Raw genomic sequence first — 15,322 nt, 5'->3', positions numbered from 1 at the left:
ACCATTTAGCCCCTCGAGCCTGTTCCGCCATTCAGTGAGATCATTGTAAACAATTTTACAACACCAAGTTATAGTCCAACAAATTTATTTTAAATTAAATTCCACAAGCTTTCGGAGGCTTCCTCCTTCGTCGGGCGGAGGGTGGAAATGACGAAGGAGGAAGCCTCCGAAAGCTTGTGGAATTTAATTTAAAATAAATTTGTTGGACTATAACTTGGTGTTGTAAAATTGTTTACAATTGTCAACCCCAGTCCATCACCGGCATCTCCACATCAGTGAGATCATGGCTGACCTGTGACCTAACTCCATATACCCGCCTTAGCCCCATATCCCTTAATATCTTTGGTTAACAAAAATCTATCAATCTCAGATTCAAAATTAACAATTGAGCTAGCATCAACTGCCGTTTGCGGAAGAGAGTTCCAAACTTCTGCCACCCTTTGCGTGTAGAAGTGTTTCCTAACTTCACTCCTGAAAGTCCTGGCTCTAATTTTTAGATTGTGTCCCCTAGTCCCAGAATCCCCAACCAGCGGAAATAGTTTCTCTCTATCTCCCCTATCAGTTCCCCCTAATATCTTGAAAACTTCAATCAAAACATCCCTTAATCTTCTAAATTCCAGGGAATACAACCCTAGTTTGTGTAATCTCGCCTCGTAATTTAACCCTTGAAGTCCGGGTACCATTCCAGTAAACCTACACTGCACTCCCTCCAAGGCCAATATGTCCTTCCTAAGGTGCGGTGCCCAGAACTGCTCACTGTACTCCAGGTGCGGTCTAACCAGGGTTTTGTATAGCTGTAGCATAACTTCTGCCCCCTTTATATTCTAGTCCTCTAGATATAAAGGCCAGCATTCCAATAGCCTTTTTGATTATTTTCTGTACCTGTGCATGACATTTTAATGATCTATGTATTTGGACCCCTAAGTCTCTTTGAACCTCCACTGTTTTGAGCATTTCACCATTTAGAAAGTACTCTGATCGATCCTTTTTAGGTCCAAAGTGGATGACCTCACACTTGCCAATATTGAAATCCATTTGCCACAGTTTTGCCCAAGGTGGATGTAAAAGATCCCACGGCACTATTTGAAGCAGGGGAGTTCTCCCCGGTGTCCTGGCCAACATTTACCCCTTAACCAACACCATTAACGCATATCAGCTGGTCACTTATCTCATTGCTGTTTGTGGGATCTTGCTGTGCGCAAATTGACTGCTGCGTTTCCCTACATTGCAGGCCAGGAGTTTCCATGGCCCCAGAGCGGGGACTCCCAGGCCAGGAGTTTCCTCGGCCCCGGAGCGGGGACTCCCAGGCCAGGAGTTTCCTCGGCCCCGGAGCGGGGACTCCCAGGCCAGGAGTTTCCTCGGCCCCGGAGCGGGGACTCCCAGGCCAGGAGTTTCCTCGGCCCCGGAGCGGGGACTCCCAGGCCAGGAGTTTCCTCGGCCCCGGAGCGGGGACTCCCAGGCCAGGAGTTTCCTCGGCCCCGGAGCGGGGACTCCCAGGCCAGGAGTTTCCTCGGCCCCGGAGCGGGGACTCCCAGGCCAGGAGTTTCCTCGGCCCCGGAGCGGGGACTCCCAGGCCAGGAGTTTCCTCGGCCCCGGCCTGTCAGAGGCCTGACATTTGCTCAGCCTGTTGCTGGAATTCCCAGCAGCTTAGGATAGGCGGGACCCTGACATCCATCCGTAATGGAGACCACCAGCGGGTGCATTCCCAGTGTAAGTGCAATGATCTCTTACCTGGAATACCAGGGCCAATGGTGGTGGTGGGGGGGGGGGTGGAGTTTAACTCCCCTCCCTCCGCTCCGAGTGCTGCCCCAAAGACTGAAGAGGCCACAAAAGGTAAGTGTAAGAATATGGTTTAAAACTAGGAATAGTCAAGTATACCGGCTCACAGAGCGCCAAAACATCTGAGCAAGAGGGCGGATGTTAAAAGGAGGACGCAGTTCAGCATCTCTGTGAGAAAGATAACTTACAGAAACCCAAGAGGCCACTGAAGGAATGCTGAGGCATTAGAATGTTGAAAAGAACCAAAGTCAGGAGACGGTCCGTACCAGATACGAGAAATAGTTGTTAAGAAATCAGATATCCTAAGACCTGATAACAGTGAAAGGCTACATAAACAGTAGACCTGGTGGAGCCATGCACGGCCGTGAGTGAGTGGATCCACACTAACCACTACCAGATGTTTATGCAGCAGCGATAAGGGATGAGTTACTCACGCCAACATGGTGCGGCCCATCTCTGGCTGTTTTGACACAGTCAGCTTGGGACGGGACGATTTACAACCGGGAGATAAGGACAGAGATGCTTACGTGCAGAACAACACGGTCGAATAGTATACAGATAGGGTGTGCTCCCCGCCAAAAGTTAGAGCTCTCGAGAGGACAGTCGGAAGTCCACTGCCCCAGGCTGCCCCAGAGCTCAGATCAGATCAATCTGAGTCCGCAGGCAAACCAGGTTGTATTAATTGCTTGTCATTTAATGTAATCCGAAGACAGTTGTACTATAACTACAATATTATTGTGAGTCAATGTATTAAAGCTTGTTGTTTAATAACCACCTGGGCCAGAATCAAGTGAAAGTTATTGTTGAGGGATTAACAACCCTTTTGTTGCAACAATAAAGGAAAAATCCACTAACAGTGAGTGTCGAACTTTCCTTTTTTGGGGCCAGGAGGAGCAGGAGTGATCCTTTGGGCCCCACAACCAAGATCTTGGCCTCTGCTGCTCCGCGCTCCTCTCCCCTCCCCCCACTTCCCACCCGGGAGACCCTGCCAAAACCCCCTTCCCCACCACAAACCTTCCAGCCTCCGGGCCACGCTATTTTAACCAGCTGCCTCTCTCCGCCAGATTCAGGCAGGCAGCCGGCCGACGGGATGTGGACGAGGCCCAGGAGTTGAAATAGCCTGGACCTCAAATTAATGACATCATGGGGGGGAGGGGGTGATTTGGAGGGAAGTGGGTGTCAGACGCTCGCCCCAACACCACTCCCCCCAACTCTGCCCGCTCATGACCTGCTCCCGGTTAAAATCCCACCCCCACCCTTCAATATGTCTACAGATTTGTTAAAGCGAATCCATGGAGGAACACATCGGGGAACGTTTGCCAGGAGAGGAAAGAACAACAAATTGCAAAAGCAGAATCCTGCGGATTCTGGAAATCTGAAATAAAAACCAAAAATGCTGGAAATACTCAACAAGTCAGGCAGCATCTGTGGAGAAAGAAACACCGTTCTGGTTAGCATTTCGGTCATCGACCTGAAACGTCAACTCTGTTTCTTTCTCCACAGATGCTGCCTGACTTGCTGAGTATTTTCAGCATTTTCTGTTTTTATATCAACAACTCCCATTTATATAGAGCCTTTAACGTAATAAAACGTCTCAAGGGGTTTCACAGGAGCGATTATCAAACAAAATTTGACACCGAGCCACATAAGGAGATATTAGGACAGGTGACCAAAAGTTTGATCAAAGAGATAGGTTTTAAAGGAACGTCTTAAAGGAGGAGAGAGAGGTGGAGAGGTGGAGAGAGAGAGGTGGAGAGGTTTAGGGAGGGAATTCCAGAACTTAGGGCCTAGGCAGCTGAAGGCACGGCCGCCAATGGTGGGGCGATTAAAATCAGGGATGCGCAAGAAGCCAGAATTGGAGGAGTGCAGAGATCTCGGAGGATTGTAGGGCTGGAGGAGGTTACAGAGATAGGGAGGGGGTGCGAGGCCACAGAGGGATTTGAAAACAAGGATGAGAATGTTAAAATCGAGGCGTTGCCGGACCGGGAGTTAATATAGGTCAGCGAGCACAGGGGGGCAATGGGTGAACCAGGCACCCAGTGTCCATAACTCAATGCTCAATCATTACCAAATGGAAATAACTTGTTCAAAGATTATGCTGTTTACTAATTGCTAACGACAGATGTACGAGGAGAATTAACTCCACTTCCCTTGGCTCAAATAAATCTGTGACGTTTAAAAGAAAAGGCTATCTATATTTACACCGAAATCACGCTGCATGTGAAATTTAAGCTTCTAGATAACATCACAGTCATGCTGTCTGTACTTTCTTCATCAGAATGTATTAAGTAATTTACAACCTTCTATTTATAGATAAGTGCAGCAATGAGCTTGGAAATTGCTGTTGACCCAATATTGAGATGTTGGCTGAGAGTTACTATTGCTTTTCGATCTCAACTTGGACCTATATCGGCCGTTCCTTCATCGTCGCTAGACCGAAATCCTGGAACTCCCTCCCTAACAGCACTGTGGGAGAACCTTCACCACACGGACTGCAGCGGTTCAAGTAGAAGGCCCATCACCACTGCTTTCTCGAGGGCAATTTGGGATGGGCAATAAATGCCGGCCTTGCCAGCGACACCCACATCCCAAGAATAAATTCTTTTAAAAACAATGAAAGCAGCTTAACGCACGGTTTTCCTGTTTGCAGAACGTGGGCTAAAGAAGTGGGTTATATCTGCCACATGATCGAATCAAATATCCTCGTAATCAGCCGCCAACGCAGTTAGGTGTCGTTTGAACAGCACGGGGGGGTAATTTTAGCCTTTGGCGATAGCGTGAAACCAGTGATATCGGGTCAGCCATGGAAGTCAACGGAAAGGGAAATCAAGTGAGGCTTATAACAGGCGGTCGATCTGATATCACCAGTTTTACACCATCCAATTAGTCCCATTCTCCTGCTCTTTCCCCACAGCCCTGCAAATTTTTCCCCTTCAAGTGTTTATGCAATTGCCTTTTGAAAGTTATTATTGAGTCTGCTTCCACCGCCCTTTCAGGCAGCGCATTCCAGATCATAACAACTCGCTGTGTAAAAAAAAGTCCCCTCATCTCTCCTTTGATTCTTTTACCAATTATCTCAAATCTGTGTCCTCTGGTTACCGACCCTCCTGCCACTGGAAACAGTTTCTCCCTATCTACTCTATCAAAACCCCAGGTAATTTTGAACACCTCTTTTAAATCTCCCCTTAACCTTCTCTGCTCCAAGGAGAACAATCCCAGCTTCTCCAGTCTCTCCACATAACTGAAATCGTTCATCCCTGGTACCATTCTAATAAATCTCCTCTGCACCTTCTCTAAGACATCCTTGACAGTCTTTAAACCTGGGTCCTGCCTGCCTTTTCCGGTGGTTCAGGTAGGTGTTAAAGATGCCGATCTGGTATTTGAAGAGGAGCCAATAATACCCTTGGCCGGACAGTGACGGTCACTCTAGCTGTTTCTGATTGGGTTTGGAGATTGCAATTTAGTGACTGCACTGCCAAGTTTTACAGGCCCTGATAATCTAGCGGGTGTCACATCCTGGAGTTGGTGCTGAGATATGTCCGTTTCACCCTGGCAACAGGTCACAGGGTCAGGGAGAGGTCGCGCAATTTGCATGACCAGGGCAGGCTGGGGCCACGTCTGGGATGCCCGGCCCTGCCCCCGAAGAGGTTGGAAAGTCCACGGTATGTGCCTGGAGCCGGGAGATGGTCTCTTGCCCCCAGAGTGCCCCTTTACCAGGTCGGACCTCCAGGGCTCCAGGCCATAATCCCGGCCTGGACCGACGGTTGGGCCCCACACCAGGTGTATCCAGGTCCCAGCCTAGTTTTCGGCCGTTCGTGGCGGAATCCCACTGAAGTTACGTTAGCTGTGTGCCGGAAACAGGCATGGACATTTGGCCCTGCAGTCGTTAGGTTTCTGCTGTCGTTGGCAACCCTGCCATTTTTGGAGAAAAAGTCCTCAAGACTTGATTAGGAATAATATATATATATATATATATATATACACACACATATAGAAATACATAGAAGTTATAACATGGAACCAGGCCATTTGTCCCATCCAGTCCGTGCTAGCGTTTACCCTCCACACGAGCAAATAGTCTGAATCACACTTCCCCGCCCTGTCACCCTTATCCCTTCACCCCCTTTTCCTTCCTCCCCCTCTCCCATCTAATCTTGAATGTTGACATAGTTTCTGCCTCAACCACTGACTCTGGAAGTAAATTCCAAAGATTCACAACTGTCTGAGAGTGTACATTACAACAGTGACTATACTTCAAGAAGTACTTTATTGTCTGTGAAGCGCTTTGGGACATCCTGAGGTCATGAAAGGCTCTATATAAATGCAAGCCTTTCTTTCTTTTAAATGTAGAAAAGGGTGGACTGCAAATCCTGCGATTTTATCTTCCTTCCTGAAAGCTCTGACTCTTGCTTGAGTACAGATGCATCCTAGAATCATAGAATCATAGAAGTTACAACATGGAAACAGGCCCTTCGGCCCAACATGTCCATGTCGCCCAGTTTATACCACTAAGCTAGTCCCAATTGCCTGCACTTGGCCCATATCCCTCTATACCCATCTTACCCATGTAACTGTCCAAATGCTTTTTAAAAGACAAAATTGTACCCGCCTCTACTACTGCCTCTGGCAGCTCGTTCCAGACACTCACCACCCTTTGAGTGAAAAAATTGCCCCTCTGGACCCTTTTGTATCTCTCCCCTCTCACCTTAAATCTATGCCCCCTCGTTATAGACTCCCCTACCTTTGGGAAAAGATTTTGACTATCGACCTTATCTATGCCCCTCATTATTTTATAATGTGGAGATGCCGGTGATGGACTGGGGTTGACAATTGTAAACAATTTTACAACACCAAGTTATAGTCCAGCAATTTTATTTTAAATTCACAAGCTTTCGGAGAATTCCTCCTTCCTCAGGTAAATTATTTTATAGACTTCGATAAGATCACCCCTAAACCTCCTACTCTCCAGGGAAAAAAGTCCCAGTCTGTCTAACCTCTCCCTGTAAGTCAAACCATCAAGTCCCGGTAGCATCCTAGTAAATCTTTTCTGCACTCTTTCTAGTTTAATAATATCCTTTCTATAATAGGGTGACCAGAACTGTACACAGTATTCCAAGTGTGGCCTTACTAATGTCTTGTACAACTTCAACAAGACATCCCAACTCCTGCATTCAATGTTCTGACCAATGAAACCAAGCATGCCGAATGCCTTCTTCACCACCCTATCCACCTGTGACTCCACTTTCAAGGAGCTATGAATCTGTACTCCTAGATCTCTTTGTTCTATAACTCTCCCCAACGCCCTACCATTAACGGAGTAGGTCCTGGCCCGATTTGATCTACCAAAATGCATCACCTCACATTTATCTAAATTAAACTCCATCTGCCATTCATCGGCCCACTGGCCCAATTTATCAAGATCCCGTTGCAATTCTAGATAACCTTCTTCACTGTCCACAATGCCACCAATCTTGGTGTCATCTGCAAACTTACTAACCATGCCTCCTAAATTCTCATCCAAATCATTAATATAAATAACAAATAACAGCGGACCCAGCACCGATCCCTGAGGCACACCGCTGGACACAGGCATCCAGTTTGAAAAACAACCCTCTACAACCACCCTCTGTCTTCTGTCGTCAAGCCAATTTTGTATCCAATTGGCTACCTCACCTTGGATCCCGTGAGATTTAACCTTATGTAACAACCTACCATGCGGTACCTTGTCAAATGCTTTGCTGAAGTCCATGTAGACCACGTCTACTGCACAGCCCTCATCTATCTTCTTGGTTACCCCTTCAAAAAACTCAATCAAATTCGTGAGACATGATTTTCCTCTCACAAAACCATGCTGACTGTTCCTAATCAGTCCCTGCCTCTCCAAATGCCTGTAGATCCTGCCCCTCAGAATACCCTCTAACAACTTACCCACTACAGATGTCAGGCTCACCGGTCTGTAGTTCCCAGGCTTTTCCCTGCCGCCCTTCTTAAACAAAGGCACAACATTTGCTATCCTCCGCTACCTCACTCAAAAACTTATTGTTCACACATGACCCTTGGCTAATCAACTGTAGGAGCGTCACAGCCCGACCCGATCTCTCCTCACCTGATGTCCACACACCAGTACATTCCAGCTGGAATCACCGGACAGCGATCAGGAGCAAGAACTCTGGCTGATTTTGTTTGTTCCTCTCTGTATGGCTCTGAAGTCTAATTTATTGGGTGAAACCGAGAATGTTTGCTTGTTGTTTTTTTTTTATTCCCCAGAAGATTTGGGGTCAGTTGCGCTACACAGGGCCTGATATCCTTCCCGTGTGTCAGTGTGAGTCCCTGCGCAATCGACCGGTGCAATTTTCACAAGTGATAAATGGTAACCAGCTGCCCAGGGCTTTTTCAACCAGGAGCTGCAGCTGACTTATTTTGCTATTTTTAAAACAAACAGTGCCTGTAGCCAAATGCCTCCATGAAGGAAGGTGAAACTATGTTTTCAGTCAATGGGTGAGATTAATAGTGTTGCACTTCCCACCTGTTTGTACAAATTTTAAACCGATCACTTACATCATGTGAAATAAACTCGTAGCCTGTTATTCCATTCTCATCCTCGTGTTCAAATCCCTCCGTGACCTCGCCCCCTCCCTATCTCTGTAACCTCCTCCAGCCCTAGACCTCTCCGAGATCTTCGCGCTCCTCCAATTCTGGCCTCTTGCGCGTCCCCAATTTTCTTGGCTCCACCATTGGCGGCCGTGCCTTTAGCTGCCTAGGCCCTGAGCTCTGGAATTCTCTCCCTAAACCTCTCCGCCTCTCTCTCTTCTCCTTTAACCAAGCTTTTGGTCATCTGTCGTAATATCTCCTTATGTCTCTCGGCGTCAAATTTTGTTTGATAATCGCTCCTGTGAAGCACCTTGAGACGTTTTACTACGTTAAAGGTGCTATAGTTGTTGTTTTTGATTATCGCTGATGGTATCGCAGTGGTGAGATTGCTAGGTTCGTGAGATATGAAAGAGATATTCCCACTTGCACACTTTGGGGGTAATATTCAACTTACCTCTGGAGTGTAAAACTGGTGCTGTTGGTCAGGCGACATTATAATAACCGTCTGATTGTCTTTTCAAATGAAATCCCCCCTCCCCCCTTATTTCCTACAACTTTTTGTGCCACATAAAGGCCCAGATTTTCCATCTCGCAATGTGAAAATGTTAGACCATTTTCCCTCATGCTTCAGCTTGAAAATGTTTGTGCCCCGTAACTTGCTGGAAGTGTGAGCTGATAACGACATCTGGGACTTTAGTGAACGACGGGACCAACAGTCTATCTCCTTAACCAATCAGATTTAAGGATTGAGAAAGAAACAGAGGAATAAATTTTAAAAACGGTTAACTCTGTAACAACAATTTACGACCTGTAGGAATGAGACTCCAGGGTTTCAATTGTTCCCTTTCTGGGCCAGAGAGGTTGAGTGGCATTGCAGGAACATAAATCTGCTTATTAAAAAGGTACTTACGTCGTTAAGTACCGGCCCTAACTTTCTGCAGCGAGTTTAATGGGCAATTAATGCAGCAATTTCTTGAAACTCACGGGGAGGTTGAGGGCGAGCTGCCGTTTTCGCGAGGCTAATGGCGGAGCGGCGCAAATCGTCCCGCAACTTGGGGCGATTCGCAACTCACGGGGAATCTCTTCCTCGCCACAGGTTGCTGGACGATTTACTCATTAATAACGGCGAGTGTCGTTATTTTGGCAGCAAAATCTAAGGAAGACGGTGCCCCTTTAAGGTTAGACATGATGTCAGCAAATATGACACTGTTTACATGGAACGAGCTGAATGAAGCTTCTGACTAACATGAGAGAGCAGTGTACGTACAACTGCCATGGATTAGTGCAGCATAACACGGGAGACTGCACGCAGACTGTGTCCGCACAGGAATATCACACAGGTCACTCTGAAGTTATTTTCCTATCTATTGTGCCCCACTGGCTCATCACAGAAGTATTCCCATTGAGCATTTTGTACGATTGCTGAGGTCGTCGCAGCCCCCCAGCACTTACACTGTCTGCGCTTATCACGGGCAGCCACCTGTATCGGGCAAAAAGGCGCTAACCATCTGCCACTTCCACTGAAGCCAATTGCGAAGATACCACTTATGACGCATTAATGGCGCCGACTATTTCGGGCAGCGACGGATCAGACTTGTCGTCTTATGTATGTACGCCAAAGAATATAGACCATGAGTCTGAGAATAGACATCCCGATAAAGGCTTCGGACGACACCCTAATGCTTGTGACACCGTTTGAGCCCCTCGACTGAGTCGAGCCTTACCGTCCCCCGAGACACTTCGCCTCGGAGGAGACTGTTCTCAACAACAACAACAACAATTTGCATTTATATAGCGCCTTTAACGCAGCAAAATGCGCCAAGGCTCTTCACAGGAGCGATTATCAAACGAAACTTGACACCGAGCCACATAAGGAAATATTAGGACAGGTGACCAAAAGCTTGGTCAAAGAGGTAGGTTTTAAGGAGCGTCTGAAAGAGAGATTTAAGGAGGGAATTCCAGAGCTTAGGGCCTGGGCAGCTCAAGGCACGGCCGCCAATTGTGGAGCGATTAAAATCGGGGATGCACAAGAGGCCAGATTTGGAGAAGCGCAGAGAACTCGGAGGGCTGGAGGAGGTTACGGAGCTCGGGAGAGGCGAGGCCATGGAGGGATTTGAAAACAAGGATGAGAATTTTAAAATCAAGGCATTTCCGGACCAGGAGCCAATGTAGGTCAGCGAGCACAGGGGTGATGGGGGAGCGGGACTTGGTGTGAGTTAGGGTACGGGCAGCAGGGTTTTGGATCTGCTCAAGTTTATGGATGGTGGATGATGGGTGGTCGGCCAGGAGAGCATGGAATAGACAAGCTTGGAGGTAGCAAAGGCATGGATGAGGGTTTCAGCAGGCACTGATAATCTTTTTGTATCCCAAAACATGCCCTGCACTCAGTGCATCACTCCAGTCACTGTAATAACCAGTAGCAAAGATACAGTTTTACCGTCTGCTTCTCCAGGCGGGCGAATTGCGCTGACACCAATGCTCCCACTATAGGCGGTGGGGACAGTATTCAGGTTTGCACACAGGATAATAGGACACAAGAAACAGCTGTTGCCCTCAGCTTGGCTCGGTCGATACGACTTTTGCCTCTGGTTCAGAAAACTGTGGGTTTGAGTCCCACTTTTACAGACCGAGGGTGAGTGGAAATCTGGAACTCTCTCCCCCAAATGGCTGTGGATGCTGGGAGTCAATTGACCTTTAAAAACTGGGCTCGATAGACTTTTGTTCGGTAATCCAGGGTCCTCCTGCCTGTCTTTTCCAGTGCTTCAGGTGCAAGTTAAAGATACCAATCCACTTTACGAAGAGGAGCAAGAAATATTCCCATAGCCCCAGTCAACTTTCATCCCTCTCAAATAATACCCACCTACTGTGGGAATCATCAATGCCCTGAGTCTATTTTTCCAGTTCTTAAACTGAATGTGCAGTTTGATCCTTATCATTTTTTTTAGCATTTTATATAGGGGTCGCCTGTTGCTGGAAGCGAGGGGGGGCGGGGGGGGGGCGAGGAGGGGGGGGCGGAGGAAGAGATGAACAGTCAAGTGTCATTTTTGCCACTGTGACCTTAGACATTAGCAGAGTCAAGACACGCCTCACGGAATTGCGGTATTGCATTTGGTGTTTGCAAACCAAAAATGCCTTCTCAAGCAGATAAAATTAAAACGGAGCCCCCTTAAGATTAGCACTCGAAACGTTAACTTGTCTGTTCTCTCCACAGATGCTGATTGACCTGCTGAGCGCTTCCAGCATTTTCTGTCCTTGCTTCAGATTTCCGCCATCTACAGTACCTTGCTTTTCCCTTCTACAGTCAGGGGTGTGTTTCACACCTAGTACCTGCACTGCCAATGGTCCCCTTACTTCCCGTGTTATCTGTTTCATTTAACACCTTCACCTAATGCAGCTGTATTAAGACAACACAGAACCATGACAAAAACAGAAAAAGCTGGGAGGCACTCAGCAGGTCAGGCAGCATCTGCGGAGAGAGAAACAGAGTTAACGTTTCACCAGAACTGTGAGCTTTCCGAGTCTGTCGGGCAAGGACTGATTAACCTGATGATCGCCAGCACCTCTCCAAATTAATGGTTTAAGCATCCGAGGTCACTGGGCCATGTGCTTTCCTGCTGTGTACCTAAATGCGACTCCACGTACAGATGGCAGTACATTGAAAGCTGACACGACCCAATAAGATGTCCATTAACTGTGTCGGTGAGCATCTGATAAAATATTGATTAAAATACAACCTCGGTGTTAGCAAAGATCGAAGGAATAGTTACGATAGTAAAAGAAACAAGTAGAAGAGGAAGAAAAATAGACAGAAAGTTAAAAACAAAAGTCTATCATTGCACGTCACAACGTCACCGCTGTCACTTTAAGTGTCTGCAAGATCAGAATGGGAAGATGAGGCTGGGCAGGAATTCAGTGACTAACCCGGACAGCCCAAAATCCCGAGGCTGGTTCAAGCTGGATACCTCTCCACTACCAAGGGTGCGAGTAAGAGCCACGTTATTCTTTTTAATTCGTTCCTGGGATGGCAAGGCCGGCATTTATTGCCCGTCCCTAGTTGCCCTGAACTGAGGGGTTTGCTAGGCCACTTCAGAGGGCAGCTAAGAGCCAACTACGTTGGTGTGGGACTGGAGTCACATATAGGCCCAGACCGGGTAAGGGCGGCAGTTAAAGGACATGAGTGAACCAGTCGGGTTTTTACAACAATCCCGACAGCTTCGTGGTCACTTTTACCGATCTCAGTTTTTTATTTCCAGATTGTTTTTTTAAAAGCTGAACTTGAATCTTCAAGCTGCCCTGGTGGGATTTGAACTCACATTCTCAGAATTACTAGTCAAGGTAACATAACCACTAGACCACCGTATAGTATTAGCCCCACACATTTTATTCCACTGTTTTGGTGTCGTTTTACCACAGATAAAGGCCCTTTCATCTTGAGATAGACTTTAGCAGGCCTTGAATTCATTAGATCGGATAGTCTGCACTATTCAGGCACCCCTCCACCTGTCACTTCAATACAGAATCTAAGACGGTAGCTTGGCAACTTTGTGCAAAGTCTGGAAGGCGGCCAAGGCTGGAGAGTGAAAGCCCATCTGTGTATATGAAGCTTACATTTCCATGTGTGGGAGCCAGACTGGACGAGGGACTTGTCTTGAAACTGAAATACCGCTCATGCTTTTGGAAATACCTTCCAGCCAATGCTCTATATAAAGCGACCAAAATCACTCTCGGGCAGCGCAGGGTCAAGTGGTCGATGAGGCTGAGCTTCCAGTCACTCACTCTCCGTGCTCCTCAAAGGTTCCCCCTTCAACGATGAGCACCGAGCTCAGGTCTGCAAGGTCAGTCAGCAAGGCCATCAGGAAGTTCAGATGCGTCTCCATGGTGAACAGTTTGACCAAGAACTGGCAGAAATGGGCAAACGAGCATTCACTCAAACAGAAAGCAGAGCCCTCTGGGTGGCAGCCCACCAGTTTAGGAGATGAACATGCGGAGATGCAGAACCCAAGTGAGGCTGAACTCCAGCCAAGCGGGGCCATCAAGCAGCAGGCGTCGGTAGAAGGCCCCCAATGCCAATCAAAAAGTACCTTCAACGGTGGAAATGTGGCTTCCAGCGAGGAGCTGAATGGATCGCGAGGAACTGAATCGACCATCAGGACCATTCCGGTCACTAAAACTCTCGACAGCAGAACAACTTCAAGAGGTAACGAGCTGGTGAGTTTGATGACTGACCGGTTCAATCAGAAGGTTCCAGAAGTGGCACCTAAACCATTTTTGGGCAACAGGTCGCCCACCAGAAGGCGGTTGTGTCAGAACAAAGCGTCAGAGCTCGCACAATCATGGGAGTTGGCGGAGAAGGTAGAGGAAGATCCCTTCATTTTCAACAGTAGCACGGCCAGCGAAGGCGGCAGCAGTGGAGGAGAGAAAAGGAAAGAGGGGAACGAGGAAGAGTCCAAGGAGAAGGATGAGGTGGCCGACAGAGGGAAGAGGAAGAGGCTCGTCCCAAGCGTCCAGGTGAGAGCGATGGGAGACCTGAGGAAGGCCTGGCTGAGATGGGCTGATGATCACGTCGAGAAGCAGAGGGTCAACCCTTTCAGCGACAACTTTGACTATGACTACGCCATGGGCCTCCGCTTAAAGAAGGGGGATCAGGGCTATGGGCGGCCGAAGGAGGGCACCAAATCAGCAGAGAGAGGCGAGAGAGCTCAGCAACACATTCGCAAAGAAATGGACGAGATGTGCTTCATCATCGAGGGCATGGGGGTAAAGGGAAGGGATGGGAAGACCAGCGTTACATTTGGCAAACTGTTTGACAGATATGTCACGGTTTCGGATAAAGTAGTTGGGATTTTGATGAGGGCTAGGAAGCATAGACTGGTGGATTTCCAGGGTGAAATGTTATGGAAGGGAGAGCATGATGACGTCCTTATTACTCTTACTGCTTAACGATGACCCCGAGTTTTAGAATCAAATGTGTTGCACTTTTAATGAAATGCGGCAGATGGTTTGGTTCTTATTCAATTTCTTTCAAAATGAAAGAGCGTTTATTCCCTTGGGTTAGATTGATTTGGTTTGAGGCTCCTTATACGGAGACTATTTTGTACTTTTTTTTTCTCTCAGTGTTTGCATTTCTGAATTCCCTGTGTCAGTTGTTTTGATTGAAATAAAAATGAGTTGTGTCAACAGATTTGAATGAATTTTATATGGATGAGAATGGAACTAGGAGAGGTAAACGGGGAACAAAGAGATAGAACAGCAGTGGGAAATATTAAACCAGCAATCAGTAGAGTTCAGGAGAAATATATTTCTCTAAAAAAAACAAGAACAAATTAGCCAATAATGAAACACCATGGATGAATAAAGAGATATGGGTAAAATTGAAACTAAAGAAAAAAGCATACACTAAATACATAGACAATAAAAGAGAGGATGACAAAACTGAATACAAAGAGGTTAGGAAAGAAGTAAAAAAAAACAATTAGGAAAGCAAAGAGAAACTACAAAATTAAATTATCAAGGAATATAAAAAGAAATAGTAAAGAATTCTACAGACACATCAATAACAAAAGAAAACTCGGGATAGGGATAGGGCCACTAAGGGATACACAGGATAAACTCACAGGTAATGACAGCGAAATGACAGAAATATTAAATCATTAATTTGCCTCAGTATTTATCAGAGAGACTAACATGGTGGGCATGACATTAGAAGAGGAGCTCAAAAAAGGTATAAAGACATTTAAGATAGAAAGGGGGGAGATAATTGATAAACTAATCAAACTTAAGGGGATAAAACCCCTGGACCGGATGGATTGCATCCACGAATATTAAAAGAAATTAGGGATGAGATAGCAGAGGCACTGTTACATATATATAAAAATTCATTAGAAAAGGGAATAGTGCCAGAGGATTGGCAGACAGCTAATGTGATTCCTATATTTAAAAAGGGAGATAGCAC

The 15,322-nt window shown here is 46.9% G+C and overlaps 1 protein-coding gene and 1 long non-coding RNA gene across 2 annotated transcripts in view; one reads left to right on the top strand and one right to left on the bottom strand.

Moving 5' to 3' along the window:
• The window catches only part of LOC137335098 (uncharacterized), a 66,663-nt gene that overhangs the window by 44,606 nt on the left and 6,735 nt on the right, over window positions 1-15,322 (bottom strand). The window lies entirely within an intron of this gene.
• Window positions 13,087-14,551, top strand: abraa (actin binding Rho activating protein a). Its single transcript, XM_068000203.1, has one exon. It carries the CDS (start codon window positions 13,180-13,182, stop codon window positions 14,308-14,310), a length of 1,131 nt encoding a protein of 376 aa, XP_067856304.1. The 5' UTR covers window positions 13,087-13,179; the 3' UTR covers window positions 14,311-14,551.

This window comes from Heptranchias perlo, chromosome 19, assembly GCF_035084215.1.
Source record: "Heptranchias perlo isolate sHepPer1 chromosome 19, sHepPer1.hap1, whole genome shotgun sequence".
NCBI classification, from domain to species: domain Eukaryota; kingdom Metazoa; phylum Chordata; class Chondrichthyes; order Hexanchiformes; family Hexanchidae; genus Heptranchias; species Heptranchias perlo.
Note: the sequence above shows the minus strand (reverse complement) of the source record. Positions and strands in the feature narration are given on the sequence as shown.

What these genes read in the sequence shown, in the direction of transcription:
- abraa (XM_068000203.1), top strand. Translation starts at nt 13,180, where the DNA reads ATGAGCACCGAGCTCAGGTCTGCAAGGTCAGTCAGCAAGGCCATCAGG.